This window comes from Trachinotus anak, unplaced genomic scaffold (genome assembly GCF_046630095.1).
Source record: "Trachinotus anak isolate AG129_WGS33_773 ecotype Australia unplaced genomic scaffold, CSIRO_AGI_Tana_v1 ptg000018l, whole genome shotgun sequence".
Taxonomy (NCBI): Eukaryota; Metazoa; Chordata; class Actinopteri; order Carangiformes; family Carangidae; genus Trachinotus; species Trachinotus anak.
Window position 1 is genome coordinate 8468231 of NW_027273869.1, and position 19981 is coordinate 8488211.

The window sequence follows — 19981 nt, forward strand, 5'->3', positions numbered from 1 at the left end:
TTCATGCCAGTTTACTAATAATGCAAGATCAACAGCAGTAGCAGCAGCAGTTTAAAGCTAGGACAGTTTGGCTGTTTGACACTGTATAAAACCACACAGCTAGGGGCAGCACTTCATTACATTAAGTCTAGACTGTAGACGCGTCTCACCATTGGCTTACTGAAAGCTTCCTAAGCTTTTTATGTGAGGAAACCCTCTGAGAGACGACGTCACTGTTAAACACCTGCAGTATGTCTGGCAATAGTACATAAAAAAAAAAGATGGATGGTTGGTGATTGTGCAAGTTCAAAATGTTTCAGCGCATCATGAAAACCCAATATGATTCAGTGTTTAAAATATTTACAAAATATCTAAATGGTACTAAAATGATATGCCAACAATGCATTGCTCTCAAAAATATATAAAAATAAAACAGAGGAAAACAAAAAAGCATAGGGAGATTCAAAGCGCTACACTAACGTACTGTGAAGCCTCAAAAATCAATACCCGGTGTCGTTCAGTGAGCAGATCCAAAACGAATGGACGTGGCAACACACTCACACACACTTTGCACACACGCACACACACACACACTGATCCAACCACAGAGGAGGGCTCTGATTTTTTTTTTTTTTTTATAGTTGCGTACCGCGGCAGCTCCCTGACCTAAAAGCCGTCATCCCTACAGTGGCTCTGCCTGTCAAGCGGCCGAGTCCGAGCCGCTGGGTGGGACTGGTGGCGCCCGCTGCCATGCTGTGTGTCCATATGGCTTTGGATGGAAAGATCCCAGTCTCTCTCTCTCTCCATTTATCTGTGTCCTCAGCGTCAGCTTCAGTTGGATTTCATGGTGACGTCTCGATTGGGCGCCTGTTCCTCCTCCTCCTCTTCCTCCTCATCTTCCTCTTCCTCCTCCTCGTCTTCCTGCTCGTTGTCGTTCTTCCTGCGCCGGTTCTCGTTCAGGTCCTCCTCCTCGTTCTGAGCGGCTGCAGCAGCGGCGGATGAGGCACCCTGAGCGGAGGAGGCGGCTTTTCTCTCCTGCCTCTCCTCATCCTCATTCTCCTCCTCCTCCTCTCCCTCCTCTTCCTCCTCTTCATCCTCCTCTTCGCGGTCAAGAGCGAAGTAGCCGGTGCCTTTCACTGTGTCCTGGCGCTGGTAGAACAGCACGTAGCCTGCTTTGGACTAAAGACACAGACACACACACAGACAACATTACTCAGCTACACTGACTTACAGATAATTCACGTTACACAGAGCTGACACTGCAGTGGCTCAGTTTTCATGGTGAATTCTCTTCCCCAGACAAACCTACTGTGGGAACACCTCCTAAATTCTAATTAGTTAAACAAACGATAATTTATCTGTCTGTTCAGGAAAAGTTACATTTGGAGATTTTATGTATTTAATATATTGTGTAACAATTCACATTCAAAAGACCAAAACTAGTGAATTGATCCTCGCAACAAGTCTCGTAGTTTAGTCCTCTGTTGCCCTAAAAACTCTGTTATTGTCCAAAAACTATTACAAACACATCAGTGAACCACACAGTTACACTGGGACATGAACACACACACTGTAGTTACTTTTTGGTCAGTCACACACGCAGCGTCCTGCAGCCAGGAAGACACAAACCTATCAATGCCAAATATGTATTAATCTCCAGCTGAAAACAGTCCCCTACAAATGCAGTTTCCTTCTGTTCAAGTAATGTTCCGTATCAAAAACAAGAGTGCACAGCTGTTTAAGCAAATTATAAACTGTTCTTAAAGGTTCACATCTTCATTGGGAATAAATGGGCTTGTGTGTGAAAGAGTCACACAGGCAGAGGGAGCTGTAAAGTTCAGAGAGACAGACAAACATTGTTAGCTTTGGTCTTTTCGCTGGGTTTGTTGACAACAAAAATTCAGAATATCTCATTTAAATTCTGCTGCACTGAGTAATATGTATCATCAGTCATGTCTGAAAGTCAGATACCTCTTAATGATAATGAATTGAATATTAAACACAAGGACAAGCACAGATTTTTATGCCAAAACCATTATTGTTATCATCTGATTGTTCCATTAGTTAAAGCCAGGGTTCATGCTGTACTGATGCTGTTGTCAGTACAAGTCAAAATACCAAATGTCACAGCCTGACTGATACTGGATTTTTGAGGCTGATACTGAACCAGACACATGAATTTACTAAAGAGCTGTACCTCTGGTGGAACCATCTTTGACTAATATTACTTATAATACAGGATTGATCAAACAGGAAGAAAGTAGCTGAGCAGGAATATTCAGTGAATTGGTTCATTCATGAAAATGAGGGAATGGTTTTGCAGGTTATCTACATATTAATGTGAACAGCTTACCCCTGTTTACAACTTCACTTCTTTTTAAACATAAACATGTGCAAGCAGCACAAACAGTGAAATTTCTGAAGGTCACTTCTTTGTTTTATTGCTGCAAACACTCCTCTAAATTACTTCAACTTTCTTCTGGGCTCTGAGGCGTAAAAGCCTTTACAACCTTCTCAGTACCCCCCACTGTCAACACGTCTTAATGAGACTTCACATTGTTTGAGTCTGGGTTTACTGCCTGGAATCACAGAGGTTTTATATGTGCCAATTACTTTATATTTAACAACAGTGCAAGCAACAAAATACCCACAACTCCCTGAAAACAGAGTCCTCAGTGCCTTATGAAAGATTTTTGAGAGTGTGAGCACAGTCGGCAATGTCATAATTAAACCACTCTACCACTGTTGCTAACGAGGACACTCACCACTATTTGATCTTCATTGGCAGGAGACACGCTGCTGTCATCAAAGTTGTACCACTTTCCATCATCTTTGTTCTTAGCATAAGCAGTGTCTGGAAAAAGTACAAGGTTAAATACATTACTATTGTACTAGTACGATTGTACTAAACAGGCTTTCCTCTTTATATGTGCATTCTTATATACTCACACTGATTTCTGTGTTGTGAAGTGGTTTGTAACTTCTACAATTTCACTCAAAACTTCTACAATTTCCAGATTTATTAAAGAATTGTAAAAATCTGCTCATATAAATGTAACTCGATTAAATCAGTGTATGGAGAACCAGGGATAGTTCTATTTATCATGTCCACAAGGTCTTCCATTGAAAAGTGTATTCATAGCACTGCTCTATAATCCTGAGGACAGGGTTGGCTACAGAACGACAATGTAAACTCAACACAAATACATTTCTTAAAACAGACTTGTCTTTAAAAATGCAGAGACGGCCTGCTGTAAAGCCTGTGGTGAGTTTCAGAGTCAAACAAAGCTGTTTGATGAGCTACAAACAATATAAGTCACAACAGATGCTGACATCAAGCTTGTTAGCCTGGTGCAAGCACTGCGTTTCAGGCATGTGATAAATACTGTATTTCTCCTCATGAAGAAAAGAGAAGATGAGACACAGAGAAAATCTGAAAGAAGGAACTTCTATGCGTGAGTCTTACAGTGGCCTCCTCCCATTCCTCCGTAGTGGTTGGACACAGCAATGAGGTCGTAGCGACACGGCCCAGCGTTGGGGTTGATCAGGAACTCAGACATGTCCAGATCTCTGAAGAATAAACACCAAACACTTGTCATGTTCCTTGTAGGTAACAACACAGCATGAATACCAGAAAAAAAGTCAGTAAGAAGTGCTATTTAAAAAGGTCATGGTATCAAAGGGAGATGAAAACCTTGAAATTTGCTGCTTTCTTTAGGCCTTTTTAAAGAATTAATGTCACAAGGCAGGTTTCAGTTCACAAATGCAAATTTTTAGCTTCTCATGTAATTTTAGCAATAACAAAAAAAGTGGTATTAAACGTGTAAGTATTACCTGAAACATAATTTACAATTGAAGTCACTAACATTATAGACTGTCCAATTTAAAATATCAAGTATCAAGTACAAAACATTGAATGTCCCTGAAATCATCCCATATGAAAACCAACAAACCAAGATTATTTTATTGCAATAAATCTCAGCATGTGTGAATAATTACACACTTATGTGTATAAGAGTTTGCGTGTATGAGTACAGAATGGGACAGTGGTCTCACACTTTTGGACCCCACTGTGTTTATTGTGAACGTACTGAGCTGCAAGTGGATGATATATTGCAGGAATGGGAAAACTGGGGATACACTGCTGAAAACACAGTGTTCTGCTCCAGTGATGAACTGCTTTTCCTCTGTGATGGGGTGTGTGTGTGTGTGTGTGTGCGTGTGTTTGTGTTTGTGTACCTGAGTGGGAAGTCAACAAGGGAGTCCAGTTTATCTCTCATGTAGCGGCTGTAAGAGAAACGTTTCAGATGGACCACCAGCACCGGCGGCAGAGACCACAGGTCCAGCTTCTTAGTGGCCTGTTGGTGCTGCTTACAGTTCGGACAGTACCTGCGAGAGCAGGCACAGGTTAAGAAATGCATCATGACGCAGCATTTGGCTGAGAGCTGCTGCTTGTGACTTGTTTGTTTTGACTGTGCGGCGAGTGTCTCACCACGGGTCCTCTGCTCCCAGTTTTTCCTTGGTGGTGAACAGCTCGATACAGTCCTTCAGCTTGAAGAAAGCCTTCTTCTGAGGCTTGTACTCCATGCTCTCGTGCTTGTCAAAGTCCTGCTCTCAGAGACACACACACACACACACACACACACACACACACACACACACACACACACACACACACACACACACACACACACACACACACACTAGAAAACACTTCTTGTGGCACTGTTGTGTCTCACTGGACACAGATTACCTCCCTGTCTAAAAATAGAAACAGAAACCGATAACACTTTACTCTCCTTATGAGAATCGCATGTTTTTCCTCAAGTTAAATACAGGATAATGAGCTTAGTGTCATGAGTGTGTTAGCTATCAATTCATTGTAATTAGAACCATTTTACAGGCAAGGTTTTGTGCATGAATAGAGACCAAACTTCTCTAATTGCATGTGAAGGAGGAAAAGAAAAGCACACATTTACTGCTCTTAACACCTTTCATTTTAAAACCAACCCCTGGTTTTTACGTCTTATAAGATTATATATACATTGATTACTTAAAACTATTAAAATGATTTTATTCAAATCCATGAGGCAGAAAACATTTATATTTTAGTTTTCAAACAGATGTGCTTATTTATTTCATCTTGTAATGAGTTGGGTGGATATTTAATGCCTTTGTTAAGGATGCTATGGCTGCTGCAGACATCAAACCTCTGACCTTTTGATTACAGCTCGTCACCAGCACTCCCTGTTGCTCCTGTCTGGGTATTATTGCCATATTTAGTAATATGATGTCAGACTAGTTTTATTCTACACTAAGGGTGTGCGAGCCAAACAGTGGTACAAGTCTGTAAAAGTCAATATCTGCATCGGAGGACGTCTAAAGTTTCTGATATTGGCTTTACCTCGACAACAGTCTCATCAAAGTACTTCTTCTTGATCTCTGGCTCCCAGTCCAAGGAGAGATAAGAGCGGTCTGTGAAAAGGTGGACAGAATGTAGATACACAAATCAGATGAGTCATCTTTAATTTTACTCTTCACTCTTATCACCATCCTTTAGCCTCTTTTTCTTGTCTACACTGTGATTATTGTAAATCTGAGATACATAAATAGTGATGAACCTGATTAAATTTTGCTTGAATTTTAAACTGAGGTTTATGGTAGGTTTTATTTTCCTCCTACCGCTCAGTCGGAGGTGTCCCTCATCGAAGCGGATCTGCCTGGTGTCCTCCTTGATGAGCGAGAAGTCTGTTTTGCCCATGTTATTGAACTGGAATGTAAAAAGTCTCTTTCTGTTATGCTCGGCCGTCTGCTGGCCTTTGGTGGAGTTCTGTGGGCCAACCACGCCGTTCTCCAGTTCGTTGTCCCCGCCCACAGAGTCCTCTGATTGGCTGTTGTCGTTCTCGGAGGGCAGCTCCTGGTCCTGACTCGACTCATCGTCCTGCTCATCGGTCTCCATCTCACCTGAAGGACAAGAGAGAATATTTTTTAAACCTTTGCTACTACTAAATAATACATTTAAGTAACAAATGCCAAGTAGCATAAATTAAAAACAAAATGCAAAATGTCAAAAAATTAGCAGGAAAAGTATTTAACTTTAATGCGCGTTTGTGTACTCACTCGGTGACCCCTCCTCCAGCAGTCCATTAGTGGCATTACCATTGACAGTGTGTTGTTTTGTTGGCTGTGTCTCTTCACAATCCTCTTCATCCTCATCTACTGAAGATCGCACAAACCGGCTGTAAACAGGAAGCCATTTTTATTTACAGAAACTTTTGCGCAAGAAATTTTTAAAAATGAACATATGTGAACATATGATCAGACAGTGTGAGACAAGTGGACCTACCAGAGGCGCAGCAGCAGCATGTTGTAGAGTTTGTCCTCACTGAGGGTTCTGGGCACAGCGATGAGGAAGGGCTGTCCGAACAGTGGCGTGCTGGTGTGGTTGTAGCCCGACTGTTTGTACTTCTCCCTCAGGTGCACTGGGATCACTACATGGTCTGTGTCCTCCACCCTGTTCACCGCCACCTCAAATCTGCAGAGAGAAGTGGGCTCAGTTTGGAAGTCGCACTGAATAAGCTACAAGTCATCTGCAGGCATGAAAAATGAAATCTATTTCTACTATATTTATGTCTTTGGCAAATAAAGCAAGTTAAACTGGTGCACAGCCAATTATTCTGTGCTTTAAATCTCCTGTGTCGTAAATGCTGTCAGAAGTCAAGTCAAAACACAAACATTTATCAAGCAAGACTGCTTATTAATCATAATTTAAGTGATTAATAAGCCAGACGCTATGCTCCATTTCTTAAATTAAACTACAAATTACAGGCAAAATAAAAAGTGTTGTTTAAATGGTGAAGAAAGGCCAAAGACTCCACATGAACGCAGTCCGCTTTTAATCAGAATTTAGATAATGCTGCTGTTGTGATCAAACTTTAGATAACAGGATATGCTTGTCAGCCAAGCTCGACACTCACACATAGATATCATCTCTGTCCATGATGCTGCTGAGGTTCTCGTTGGTGGCGAAGATCCGGTGGAAACGGTGGTTGTAGATGTCAGTTACAATCATCTGCAGGATTAGACATGGATTTAAACATCATAATCCCATATAAATTATATTAACTGATATGGGATCAAGGTCATTTTTGTGCTCAGGATGCATTGATACAATGTTTATCCAGCTCCATATCTCTCCCTTCATCTTAAGGAAACAGATGCAACATTTTCTCCACTAGCTAAGTGGGCGGGCAGGGACAGTTTAAAAGGGGAATGGACTATTTTGGTCTGTGCTGTCTGTGGAGGTGTCAACATTATAGTGTGATGGCTAATACTGCCCAGGGTTACTGCCCAGAGCAGAGCCAGCTGTGATGTTTGTACCTTCTCAGCAGGAACCCCAGACAGGCTGGAGAGGGAGGTACACAGGTCAGAGATGTAGCCCACCTTTGGTACGGTCAGCTTGTACTGAAACAGAAACACATGGCTGTTATCTAGTGTCCTTACAGGAAATCATAATGTTATGATACTACACTTCGCTCGTTTGCATGTTACCTGTGTGGGTTTGGCGAGAGGGTCCAGTCTGACTAGATAGACCTCCAGTGTCCGCTCCTTCTTCATGGGAAGTGGCAGCGTCAAGTAGCAGAAAGGATCAAAAGTCACAGAGACCTTGGCGCACACAGGACACACCAGGGTGGACTTGAAAAGGCCGTGGAAGATGTCCACAATGATGGAGTCATTTCGCTTGATGTGGTTCTCCCATGCTTCTTCCGCCACCACCTGGAATAAACAGCAAAATAGAAACCATTTCAAGACACCTCAAAATTGGAAAAAACAGAAATAAGCACACGTAGATAAAATTTAACATTGTAAAAGGAGACACTTCTTGGAGAAGGGCAATTTCTAACACAGAATATCTGAATGCTTGAACAATCTATTCATAAAAAGATAAGCAGACTTAAGTTACTAATAGTAACTGGGCAACACAACAAATACCACTGCTCATTAGCTGAGGATCAGTGTGGAGGATAATCTTTAATGTTTGGCCAACGACACGCTAATTTCAGATCAGATTCAGTATTTCCCAAAACTTGATTATCTCATGAGCTGAACCTTGTCAGGCCGGCCGTTAGCGTCCTTTAGCTGGATGTAGGGCTTCTTCCTGATGCGGTTCAAGTCCTCGTGAAGGCCGTCCAGGAGAAAGGCCAACAGCTCATGAGAGTCCTGCTGCTGGTAGCCCGAGAACTGGGGGGCAAAGCGGCCCACCTGGGTCTGAAGGATGAAAACACACACAGATTGGGGAAAAAAAAAAAAAGACATATGCACAGGAGCAAAAACACACGGAAAAGAAAAGCGTTGAAGTGATAATATGCTTTATATTATCTGCTACAACTGTCTGTACAAACATTTGAAAGATAACGGCAACTGTGTGTGTGACCCGAGACCTCACTTTTACAGACTCTTTCTTTTTCTGTATAATGAATGTGTGTTTTGTTATTGATCTTAACATTAAAAAAAAAAATACTCAAAATAATTTTATTGTTTTCCTGCCTAATGTTTTAACAGGTAGTCACCTTGAAAGGCCTTGGGGTAACGTAGCTGTATTTGCCCGACCACAGCTGCTTGATAAGCTCAGCGTAGGCTCGGGCAATCTCCCCTTTCATGCCCAGCGGGTTGTCCTCGTTCAGCTCATCTGTGTACTTGTCTTTGAGGAAGTACTCCGTCAGTGGAGGGATATTGCTTAAACACTGAGGGGGTGCAAAAGCAGGAGAGGACAATAATCAGCAGAGGATGGATTTGGGCACTTCACAAGATCCACATTTGAAACTTCCATATTGTCACAGTTTGGTTTTTTTTGTTAAATATCTATATAATATGAACATATGCAGACTTGTGACCAAAAACACCAACATCAATTGTCATAATATGGCGTTGGGCCACCACCAGTCATCAGAAGAGCTTCAATACTCTCAACAATTTTTTTTTTCTGTATAGCACCTTGATCTTGGGAGATTTGTCTCTCCAGGCACCAACCACAGAGCATGAACAGCTCTATATTTCAGTCAGTGAGTCCAAAGTGCCGTCAGACACAGTTCTGCAGCACTTTTCCAATTTCTTCTAGACTCTCTGAACAAACCTTTCAGGACTTGGAAAGAATTAGAATAACTTTTACATACTTTCCTAGATGTGCATAGAGCTCCCTGAAGGTGTGCTTCTTACCTGCACAGCAGAGTTCATGAAGCAGGTGTTGCCCAGGTTGGAGAGTCCACAGAGGCCTGAGCGCTCACTCTGCCTGCTCTGGTCCGAGTAGTCATAGCTGTTGCTGTACGGGTGGTAGGACGGCAGACTATAGCTTGAATTCTTCACACTGTGCAATAAACATATAAACGTACAAACAGACAGGTTATATAGGGTTGGGTAGCCGCTGGTCAAATTGCTTACAGGCAAAGAGAAGTTCATGAACATGTAATATTTTTACATCTATGTTAAGGTAATAAGTTATATCAAGATAAAGTTGTTAATACACTCAAAAAACACTAAAACAAACAAAAGGTAGACACACAGCTTCAGTTTCCACTACTGTCTTTTCAACCAGTGAACAAACTACAATCCAAAAATATGACAGCTCCCTCCCCCAAAGGCCTTTTTCAGGGTTCCTAGACAATCAGATAGAGCTTAAAGCTAGGACTCTCCAGCCGCAGCAATCAGCAGACCTCTGGGGTGGTTGCAAGCCAGTGCTGGTAGTTTCTGCCTCCCACTGGTCAAGGGAAACAGCTGTGATGGCGGTGGAAGCAGTGGCCTCACAGTTCAACACACGGTGGTCCACCCTTCTGCTGTCCAGCTCCACCGCCTCAGGCCTCAGGCACCACCAGCAACACAGGAGCATGACATCTCAGCCCCACCCCGGCCCATGCCGGCCCACATGTCCGCAGGAAACTACACAGCCAGCAGCCTGAATGAGGTTCGGTTCGGGTCCGGTGCATGCAAATCCTGGTTCTTAGGGCCCGAGAAGGAAAGTCCAGCTCCAGTATTCCACTGTTGAGTCCTAGTGTTGACTCAGCTCAACCTAGTGCAGCTCCAGCAGCAGCTTCAATAGAGTGCAGACCAAGTTTAGGCCTTCATTTGACTTCCAAGTCCAGCAGAGGCCAACAACCACACCACAAAGTGCACAAACACACAAAAACACACTCTTCCTCTTTCTTAGAGCTAACTAAGCAGCTCCCCCCTTCTCTTCTCCCCCCTTCTTCTTTTTCGGACTCGACCGCCTGTCATCTTGTTATCCTCTCCGCCTCAGATGTCCTGTACTGTCCTGTACTGTCCTCTGGTCCCCTGCTCCTCCCTCTGGCCTGCCTGCTGCTCTCTGCCGCTCTATGGCTACCAGCAGATATTTATAGCAGCATCAGCAGCAGCAAGGATGCTCAAGACTACTGCTGCCGAAGCTAGAGGTGCACAGAAAGAGAGAGAGAGGGATAGAGAGAGAGGGAGGGAGGGGAAGGCAGAGAGAATAGAGGGGGAGGGGCGGACAGTACAAGGGGGGGAGGGGGGGCTGACAGAAGAGAAATGAGATGGGGATGGAGGGAGCAGCTGATCCACTGCATCCAGCTGAGGCTGCAGTATTCGCAGGCCTAACTCTCTTTAACTATCTCTCTACCGCTCTCTCTCTCTCTCTAACATACATATACATACATTAACACATGCATTCATGCCAAAACAACAATTATCCCCCTTTCTTACACTCAGCCACACATTAGACTGCATTCTCCTTCACCTCAACACACTAACACATAAATTCTCACTCTCATTTTCCCTCTCTTGCTGTTACAATGCACCCTATGACACTGTTAGCACCCCTCCTCAGTGAAACACACACACTTTGACACTCCCTCTTGCATCCTCGTTAATATGCCATGGATGTCTGTATGAAAGCTTTTAGAGGGGAGGGTCTAAATGAATAAAATAAAACCCGGAGAAAAGGGTAGTTTCATCACAGGGTGTGGAGGCAAGCGATGAGGGGAGCAGGAGCAGATGAAATGAATTCTGAAGGTCACTTAGACTGCAGAATGTGTGCATCGCAATGAGCTCAGGGGAGAGGAGAGGTAAGGAGACCAAGAGAGGGGGGGGGGGGGGGGGGGGGAAGAGGGAGAGAGAGAGAGCGAGAGAGGGAGAGACTGCCAGAATCAGGGGACACCGCCTTGTATGACACTTAACTGCTGTTACAGAGCATCACTACTGAGGCTTAACTGACCAGACCAAAACCACAAAATCAAAAAGACAAGTGTTATGTAATGCAAGAACACTTAAAATGAAAAATGAAAAAAAAAAAAACAAAAAAAACAGGCCCCATGCATAATTCAGAGGAAACGACAGCACTGGCACTACAGTGAATCAGGGACAGGAGAGCTGCTGGGACTGAAGATCCCATTTCCCCAAGTCACCCACTCTATGCATTCCACAAACACTGTGCGAAAAAAGATGCCACTGGTATCAAACCATATAATGCAGAGAAATGACAATGTGAAACCATGATCTCAACTAGAAGCCAGTCGTATAATGTACTGAGATATAATTGCTGGGATTGTCTTTTACTGTAAAGCTGGTGAGTGTAGGAAGGACGGGCTCAGTTCACCTCACCTTCCCTCTTTATCAATATTGATTTTCGAGGTGGCCGAGCTTGTGGCTGTTATATCTGCATTCCAACAGTATTAAGAAATGCAATGCAAAGTCTATACATCTAAGACACACGCACACACACACACACTCCAGCATGCAGTAAATCACACACATTAGTTGGAAGAAGGGGACAGTAAAGTCTACTGGACAGCAGAGGGAGAAAGCTCCCCCCACAGACGAGCAGTGCTCTCTAACAGAGGGCCGACACATTCTCTTCAGAGGAAAACCTGTATCAGGTTACAGTAACATTTTCACAAAACAGAAACCGAAAGCTGGAAGGAAACTGAGCTGTATTTCATTCATTCACTGGCGTAGCATGAAATCCAGACTGAATGATATTGGAGGTGTTTCTGTGATTTGACCTCATATGCAACGCAACACTTGCATCACCTCTGTCTTTTGACTAAAGATGATAAAGAAGCCTGAAGCAACTGCAGTATGGGCTAGCACTAGGGCTGCATGTTTAAGCATTCAGTAATTTTCAAAATGCTAAACAATAATGTACATAATTTGTGTGATAAATAATTAATATCTCTGAAAACCTCTGACAGCAACTTCCTTTAAATGCAGGGGTGCTGTCAGACACCAGAGCGAGTCACACACAGCTAGAACAGAAGCCCCAAACAACCAAAACTAGTAAAGATGGAGCTTTAGGTGATCAAATCTCACATTGGCAATTTTTGGAAATGAGCAAAGTAGAAATAAAAAGATGCGTCCAGAGGAGAATCCCTGAGAATCTGAGCAAGACTACATTAATCAATGTAGATGACTTTCTTTTATTTAAAGGAATGTCGGTCAAATTGATGCAAAGATTTTTTGCTAAATTCGCTTGTAACCGCGCCTCAATTACAGTACAACCACAGTTTCATTATCTCAGTGTTGTAATTATGTGCACAATAAGATACAGCACTGCCTTGAAACAGCATAAGGGCTGTGTTGGTGTGGGAGTATTGCTTGCAAAACACCGCACAATGCTACTTAATACTCTGACACAGGAAGTCTGGAATATTTTCAGGGCAATGATTATTTTATGTATTGTAACAACAGTAGAAATAGACTGTGAAACAGATTCAGCTTTCTTTTGAGAGACAACTCAACCCAAACTGGCCTCATTCAACTTACATGAGTCTAAATCTGGCCTAAACAGGAGGAACAGGCTAAGAAATCTCACAGAAATATAACATTAAGCAAAGTAGGAAAATTGATCAGATGTTGTTGAAGTTAAAAACAATGTAAGCAGCTAATGTTATTTGAATATATATCTAGGTGCTAAATCAGAGGTTCTATCTGTCTCAGGTTTGTAGTTGCACCTCAAATACATTGCTGGTATGTTATCGTGTTGTGACTGACTGTTGGATAAGGCAGCAGGGGTGAAATCAAGAGCCTGTGGCAGATTAATGGGTGAAATAATTATCACATTAACTATAATCATGCAGCCCTAGCCAAAGCTATCAATCAGTCAGGTAGAAAATCAGATGCAAACGATTAACTAACATAATTAAATGCTGACTATGGCACCCAGAGGCACCAGTGGGCCATTTATAGAGAGCACTGCTGTCACTGAAGAAAATACCAAAGAGATCAATCCCTCAAAAGCCCCTTCCCCCTCCCTGCTATCAGCTCTTACAGCTGAAACTGCATCATCAGGAGACAGCTTTAAGCCCCAAACCACAGCCAGAGACAGACCTGTAGAAAACAAACTTTGACACACTTGATGCTGGGGTACTGTAAACTGCTTCCATTAGTATGACTGGATTGTAGGTGAGTGTAAATTGACCACAACAGACGTTCTTCATGAGCCAATTTGATTTGAAATTCCAGCCAGTTTAACGTCAAGGTCTGCTCTGAGCTACGCCCCCAGGCTCCATCTCTGGCTGTCAACATCCAAACCCACCCCTCAGCTGTTCAATCCACTACTAAGCCTTACTTCCTGCTGTTGAAGCTGCTGTTATGATTGTTTGTGAGAGATGAAGGCGAGATCTTTGGCAAAGCAGAGAGATTGGAAGCACCAGATGACCTTCAAAAGATAAAGAATAGATCATGAGTTAGAGTAGAGAAAATAAGGAGCCGTCCAAGAAAGGTGTGTGAAGTGTTCATTAAATAAAACTGAGATGAGATAAAATAAATAGAGGGATATGTCAGCAACAAAACATCAAGCAAAAGAGGTAGGCAAAGTCGTAGAGGAGGAGGAATATTTTGAAGATGATGAGGTGCTGTAGTGACATAGCAGGGAAACTTTAAAAGGGTTTAAATTTGACAATTTCCAAAGAGGAGGCACTTGAAAGATGTTTCAGACAACTTCCTAGACCACTAATTGTGGTGCTGTGTTACATCACGTAACTTTTTCCCCCCTTTAAACTGCCCAAATTTTTAAAAACGTGTATGTGTAATCACCAGTTGTGCTTGAATAGAGCATGGAAATTGCCTTCTATTTCTGTGGTAACTTCTTCCTTCTGTCAACAAAGAAATATAAGCCAGGTGATGTGCCGTTCACTCACTTGGGTGCCGTGGAGCCTCGGGGCCATGTGCCATCCTCATTCTTCTGCTCTATTACAAGAACCTGTGGGAGACGGCAGAGAGAAAAGAGGGCTCCATCTGCTTTCACTAGTTTAAAGATGCCAGCTCACTGAAGTATCTGCTCATCTGCACTCTAAGCAAATAAGCTGCATTTATCTTAACTATTTAATAATGCAGAGCCGGATGACTGCTGAGACATATTTTGAGAAATGCAATCGATGCGTAACAACCTGCCACTGCTGCTGCAAAAATTGTTGTTTCCTTTACACACAGTGGCTCTTTGGAATAGGGGAAGGACAGGGAGCCGGATGGATCTTATCTGCTGTTACACTCAGTGAGGATTTGCCTGAGGCTTAGAAATCCTCTGGAGCAGCTGCCGGTGAACAGGACAGCCCTGTGATCGGAGGCCTGCTGGCTCACTGTGGCCAGGTGTCTAAATTAATTGGTGTTAGAGTCAACTGCCAGGTGAGTGCCAGGACATACGCATTTAAGCAGCTTACAAAGAGAGGTTGAGTGCCACACATGGAAGCTGACAAACAAATGTCGTGGGTTTTGACGATGAAACCATATCACTGCAGGATGATCTCACTGTATTATCTTAGAACAACTCCAGTTTCACTGTCAGGGGTATTTCAATAATAATTTTATTGTAAATAAGTTTATATTTTGCTACTTCCTATTACTGCAGGTCTTACTTTTATTGCGTTTCTTGCTCTAACCACCCAATGTTTAGGTTTTCCTGTGGTGATGTTAAATGTTTACCCAGGAGAGAGCCCTGGTGGCCAGTAGGAGAGGTGATGAAAAGAAAAAGACAAGAGCACCACCTACAGAGACTTAAACTTCAACAGAACAGCAAAGAAGAATCTCATCACAGTACCATCTCATCATTTAAATGATTACATGGTACATTATTAAGAATTAAACACAAAAAAAACATAATTCAAAAGTAATTCAAATCAGTTCTTGGTTGCCTAAACATGGTAGTTTTCTAAAGCTCCACACTGTTGTGACCTAAAAGGATCGACACGAATATAGAAAAAACTGTGTGATATAGATTATTGGAACTAGAGCATATTTCACCAAGATCAGGAATAATAACTGCCTACATAGCAAGTCATATTTGGACACTCTGTGTCAATTTTGTCAAATATTTGAGACATGTTGAGGAAAAGAACCCTGCAGGGCTGTTCAAACTGTTCTCACGTTGTGACAATTTCAGACAAACATTCCTACCTGTCCTTGGTAGAGGCCGGCGTCCTGGATGGTGCTGTCAGGTTTGTTGAGAGGCTCAAAGGTGTTGCTCATGTACCTGTTCCACAGCCTCGTCTCCTTCTCATCAGGGATGCTAAACAGCTTCCTCATCTCCTTTTCTATCATATCTGCAGCAAAGTGTAAATATTATCAAAAAAAAGGAAAGAGACAACATCAGTTTGGTTTTCATTATTCGCCTCAAAGCAGAACTTACTTGCAGAATGGAAAGTGAAAAGACAAAGGAGGAACTAATTCATTAATTCATCTATTACACGTTTGCTTTGAATCAAAACCTGCATAATTTTGGGGCATGAATGGACATGGCTGAGAGTCAGTGGCATAATGAAATGTGGTTACACAACTAAATAAATCCCTGGATTTTAGAAGCAATCTTGCATTTGATTCATTACTAGTGATGTGTTCATTATTAGCGTGAAGGGTTATTAGCAGTGAAGACTGAGAAATAACAAGTAACAACAAGTAATATCTTTAATCCTCAACAGACTAGTGTGCGTGTTTGTTCAGACATTACACAATTTCTCATGAATAGCATGACCACTGTGTATAATGCCAATGTGTATTGCCTTATGTGAACGAATGTATCCCAGTGTGTTTTGGTCAACAAATCCTCTTTACTTATGAGAGAGTAATGACAATTGTTGTTACTTAATGTTTAAAGTAAAGCTTTAAAAGGTTGACATTTACAGTAAAGATTTCGGTGAAGACCAACATCATTTACAGAGTTCAAGTCAACTGGGAGCTGCGTGGCTGTCACTTAAGTATCACCAGCAGTGTTTATAGACAGTGACTTCAGGGTGACTCAGGCCTACCTATTGTGTCAGCTTTACTGAAGCGTCTGGTGATCACATTGTCCATGTTGCTGTCTTCACACAGCTTCAGCTCCGTCAGGTACACCTCCACCTTGCAGTGCTTCACAAACATACCCTGTTCCACCACCTGGAGAGAACAAACACAGGGTTATTATTAACTATTCATGTCTTTTAATGTTGAATCCATGATTAATTATATGCAAATACAGTGTATTGGAGATATGAAGCCTCCTCTTGCTTGACAGCAAGCAACATAAGTCAACCAAACAGAGAATCTAACTAGGTGCTGGTAAGCTTGCAATTGTAGCTGCAATTGCAATATAAGAACTGCATATAAGAGGCAGTTCTTATATTATGTTATTCTAATTATCTACTTGCTGTCTTAAACAATGAAATCTAAAAGGTAAATTGTGGGTTGTACTAGCGACTGTTTCTAGTGGAGAACAAAGCAGGGTTTGCTGGCCAGACTGCCACTCATCTGGTGTCCTGATAGGAGCAGAGTCAGAGTGAAGTGCCTAAATTAGCAGCACCTCGTAGAAACAGCTGAGGGGTTCCAACCTATTTATTTCACCGCTGAGCCCCTCCAACACACACTCACATATACACACAGTACCAACTTCAGAAATGTCCATGAGAACTGCAACGGTCATGCACACACACTCACGGCTCAGATTCTCCCCTCAGCCCCTCCCCTACCCTACCCAAGCCCCGATCCCCCAGTGGGCCCATCCTACCCCTCAGCACAACACCCATGTGTTTGTAAGCTCGGAGCAAAAAGCCCAACTCATGGCCAAACTGTGACAGAATTTCTCAAATCAGAGCTGAGCCAAAACCATTTACCCCACCCACCCCCATACTGGTTATGCCTCTTGCACTCCTCTCAAAAGCTTTCACGCTGCTTCTCTCAGTGTGACCTCAGCCGGCATTCCTCCACTTCAAAAAACAAGGACACGCAGGAACACTCCGCTGGTGTTGGCAATCAGACCAGAAGAGGACAGCGGAAGGAAACATAGCACCAAACCTGTAACTAAAATCCTCCTAAATCCTTTTTTAACTTGTGTTCCCCCCGCACCTCAGGATGACAACCCCACAAAAGAAACAAAGAGTTTAAAAAAAGAGGAAAACTAATAATGAACCTCCTGCATGTTGTGTCTCGCAGATCGTTCCATGTAGCTTTTCAGTCATCCAGAACGTTGCCTGAAAATAGAAACCCGGCGGCCACCCGATACATCCCACGACATACATGGCAAAAGGGGAGGGTCAATGGACGGGAGGGGGGGGAAGAAGGAACGAGAGAGAGAATGATAGGGATGGAGGGGGAAGAGGACCCTCTTCTAGCAGCCATGATGCCATGACTAGCGAGATTTGAGGCAGGGATTGATACTGTGGGTCCAGTAAAGCTGCAGCCACCATCATGAAGTATTCTACTGTTTAATCAACTGTAACCATGCATACAGCCAAATGTGCACCAAAGCACTCATTGACCCTAAAATAAATAACTACAGTTCATGACAGAAATGAATGAAAAGCTGAAGGAAATGAATGAAAGCACCATTACTGTTGCTTTCTATTAATGTAAGGTATTATCTTTGTTTCTGGCTCCTGTGCACAGTGTATCTTTGTACATCTGACTGACAAATAAAGCCAACTAATAAGTACATAATACAGCATTTCTTCGGATTAAAAACAAGCAAACAGTATTCCAATCTGAAGTAAATGTAGTGCCCAACTGTCTTTTGCTATTCTTTTTTATAACGAGCAACAGTGGAGCCATGTCAATGTTATCATTCAGAGCAATAGTGCTCCAATATCATTTCCCTGATCCAGAACAGGAAATTCTTACAATTTTACAATTGTGTTGCATTCCTGACACCCTAATCTCAAATGGCCCGATTAGCACAGATTTCAGCCCAACACAAGCCATAGTAAGCACCACAGATACTAACCACAACCATTACATTGCATCAGAGAAAACCACCTTTTGTTGCAATCTATTGCCCTGTCAGTTCTATTACCAATGCACTAAACAGTGCACGCTCCATCCCACTAATCCATACCTAGTCTTATGCTAATGACTGAATCCTTACCTTGCGTGCAATTGGCTCCTGACCCTCTGTCAGCCCGTACCAACTGACAAGCTTATTCCAGCCCTCTGTGGGGACCAGGATGTAGTCCAGCTCATCAATGAGGTGCTCCTTGATGGCCAGCACATCCCCATCTAGAGGGAGGGAGGAAGACAGAGAGAGAGAAAGCATATTTAGTGAGACTACAATAACTGGTCACTTACACAACTGGCCATGCACTGACTATCTCACCTAACACAATACACACAAAGAAAACGGTATGCTGGAGAGCTTTCTATGAACCCTCCTAAAAAGCCTGCTCTGTGGAGTTGGTCAACAATGTGGTTTTCGTTCCCTTTTCCTCTGAACTCTTTGTTGCTACTTCCAGAATGATTAAGCTATACTGCCCTGGGGTTCCCCAGAGTGATGTAAAGGCCACAAAGCATTTACAGGATATCTACATTGGTGATTAAGGGTTTAGGGAGATGAAGCATCATCTGTCTTACCTCTGAGAAGACCAGAGTTATCAACTGGTCCTGGGTAGACATTCTGGTCACCCATCTGGTATTTGTCCCAACTGTCAAATCCCACATATTTCTTCCACTGCTTAAACCAGTGACTGTCCACCAGGTACCTGCAGAGAAGGCAGGCAGTAATATATTATCTCTGATGAAGCAAGATGGGATATTGTTAATAGTGTGTTTTGTTCAAGGGTCATGCAACGAACGTAAAGCTGGTACCGAAGATTTTGTATTTCTTTTTGCACGTTAAATGGTGGTAACAGCGATACTACGGCAGGTAAAGGCCACCTTTCCGTCAGTGACCTAAACAAATCTGCCTTTGAGAGGCAAACATTATACAGATAGACAGTTGTAACAGTAGCTCTGTCGACGCCGAGATGAGTTCAGGTTGCTGCATGCCTGGCCAGCTGGCTCTGTGATTTTGACAGGTGCTTTTTCCGACTCCGCCCTTCCGAAGTCGACAGATGAACCCACTGACTGGCGAACTACTTAGAGCTTCGGTGGTCTAGCCAAGTAGCTAGGTATTAGCCTGCTAACTAGGTCCGAAAAAACGCTATGCAGCTTCACAGAGATCATGTCATCAGATAAATGGCGAGGCGGTAGTTTGTAAGTGGTGAATACAACCACCGGGATACAACATTTAAAAGATATGTGGGGTGTGTCGTTCTTCATTGACAGTCTAACAACTAGCGTTAGCTCAAGTATCGCTAGCCTGCCGACCTGACACACATGAAGCGGATAGGAATCTGTTAGCTAGCTCGAAGCTAACTGTCAACACGGCCCCGTCACCTCGGCTTTCTTATCCCTCATTGCGTTGACAGCCTCGGCGGAGCCAGCCGACGGCCACGCAGCGTCTCTGAAAAGGTTTCAGCTCAAGTCTTACCAAGTGTCTCCCTTTCTTAGTTGTGTTTTCAACAGTGCCGCGACCTCTCCTCTCTGGGTATCCAGATCAGCCGCTCCTCCTTCCGCCATCTTTCCTCAGACATCACCCGCTGCATGGTGGGAAAGCGTGGGGCGTCACCGAGGCACGTAGAAAATGACGCCGCTGTTTCAGCCAATCAGCAGCTCACTAACAGCAAAGGCGTAGCATGACATCTAGTGGTAAACTTATTCTAGAAAAATGCTCCAAAACTGCCCCATCATTGTGGCTGCA

At 43.1% G+C, this 19981-nt stretch overlaps 1 protein-coding gene across 2 annotated transcripts; it reads right to left on the reverse strand.

Annotated features, from left to right (window-relative positions):
• Positions 1-600: 600 nt before the first annotated feature.
• LOC139635142 (ubiquitin carboxyl-terminal hydrolase 15-like) lies at positions 601-19868 on the reverse strand. Of its 2 annotated transcripts, XM_071502167.1 has the most exons (22): positions 19712-19868; positions 18814-18941; positions 18332-18462; positions 16245-16371; positions 15397-15542; positions 14145-14206; positions 13574-13663; positions 9196-9343; positions 8550-8723; positions 8089-8247; positions 7531-7755; positions 7360-7443; positions 6957-7051; positions 6326-6514; positions 6100-6218; positions 5662-5943; positions 5384-5454; positions 4472-4587; positions 4219-4368; positions 3446-3549; positions 2745-2833; positions 675-1158 (listed from the first exon to the last, which is right to left on the reverse strand). In XM_071502167.1, the coding sequence occupies exons 1-22, from the start codon at positions 19798-19800 to the stop codon at positions 811-813; spliced, it is 3126 nt and encodes a 1041-aa protein (XP_071358268.1). In that variant the 5' UTR covers positions 19801-19868; the 3' UTR covers positions 675-810. The 2 variants fall into 2 exon arrangements, with proteins under 2 accessions (XP_071358269.1, XP_071358268.1); XM_071502168.1 differs by lacking the exon at positions 13574-13663 and having other exon boundaries at positions 601-1158.
• Between the last annotated feature and the right edge of the window lie 113 nt (positions 19869-19981).

Excerpts from the sequence above, each read along its gene's own strand:
- LOC139635142 (XM_071502167.1), bottom strand. The coding sequence starts at position 19,800 with ATGGCGGAAGGAGGAGCGGCTGATCTGGATACCCAGAGAGGAGAGGTC. Across the intron at positions 18,463-18,813 it reads TAACTCTGGTCTTCTCAGAG|ATGGGGATGTGCTGGCCATC; the intron begins GTAAGACAGATG and ends CCCTCCCTCTAG. Across the intron at positions 2,834-3,445 it reads AGGAATGGGAGGAGGCCACT|ACACTGCTTATGCTAAGAAC; the intron begins GTAAGACTCACG and ends TACTTTTTCCAG.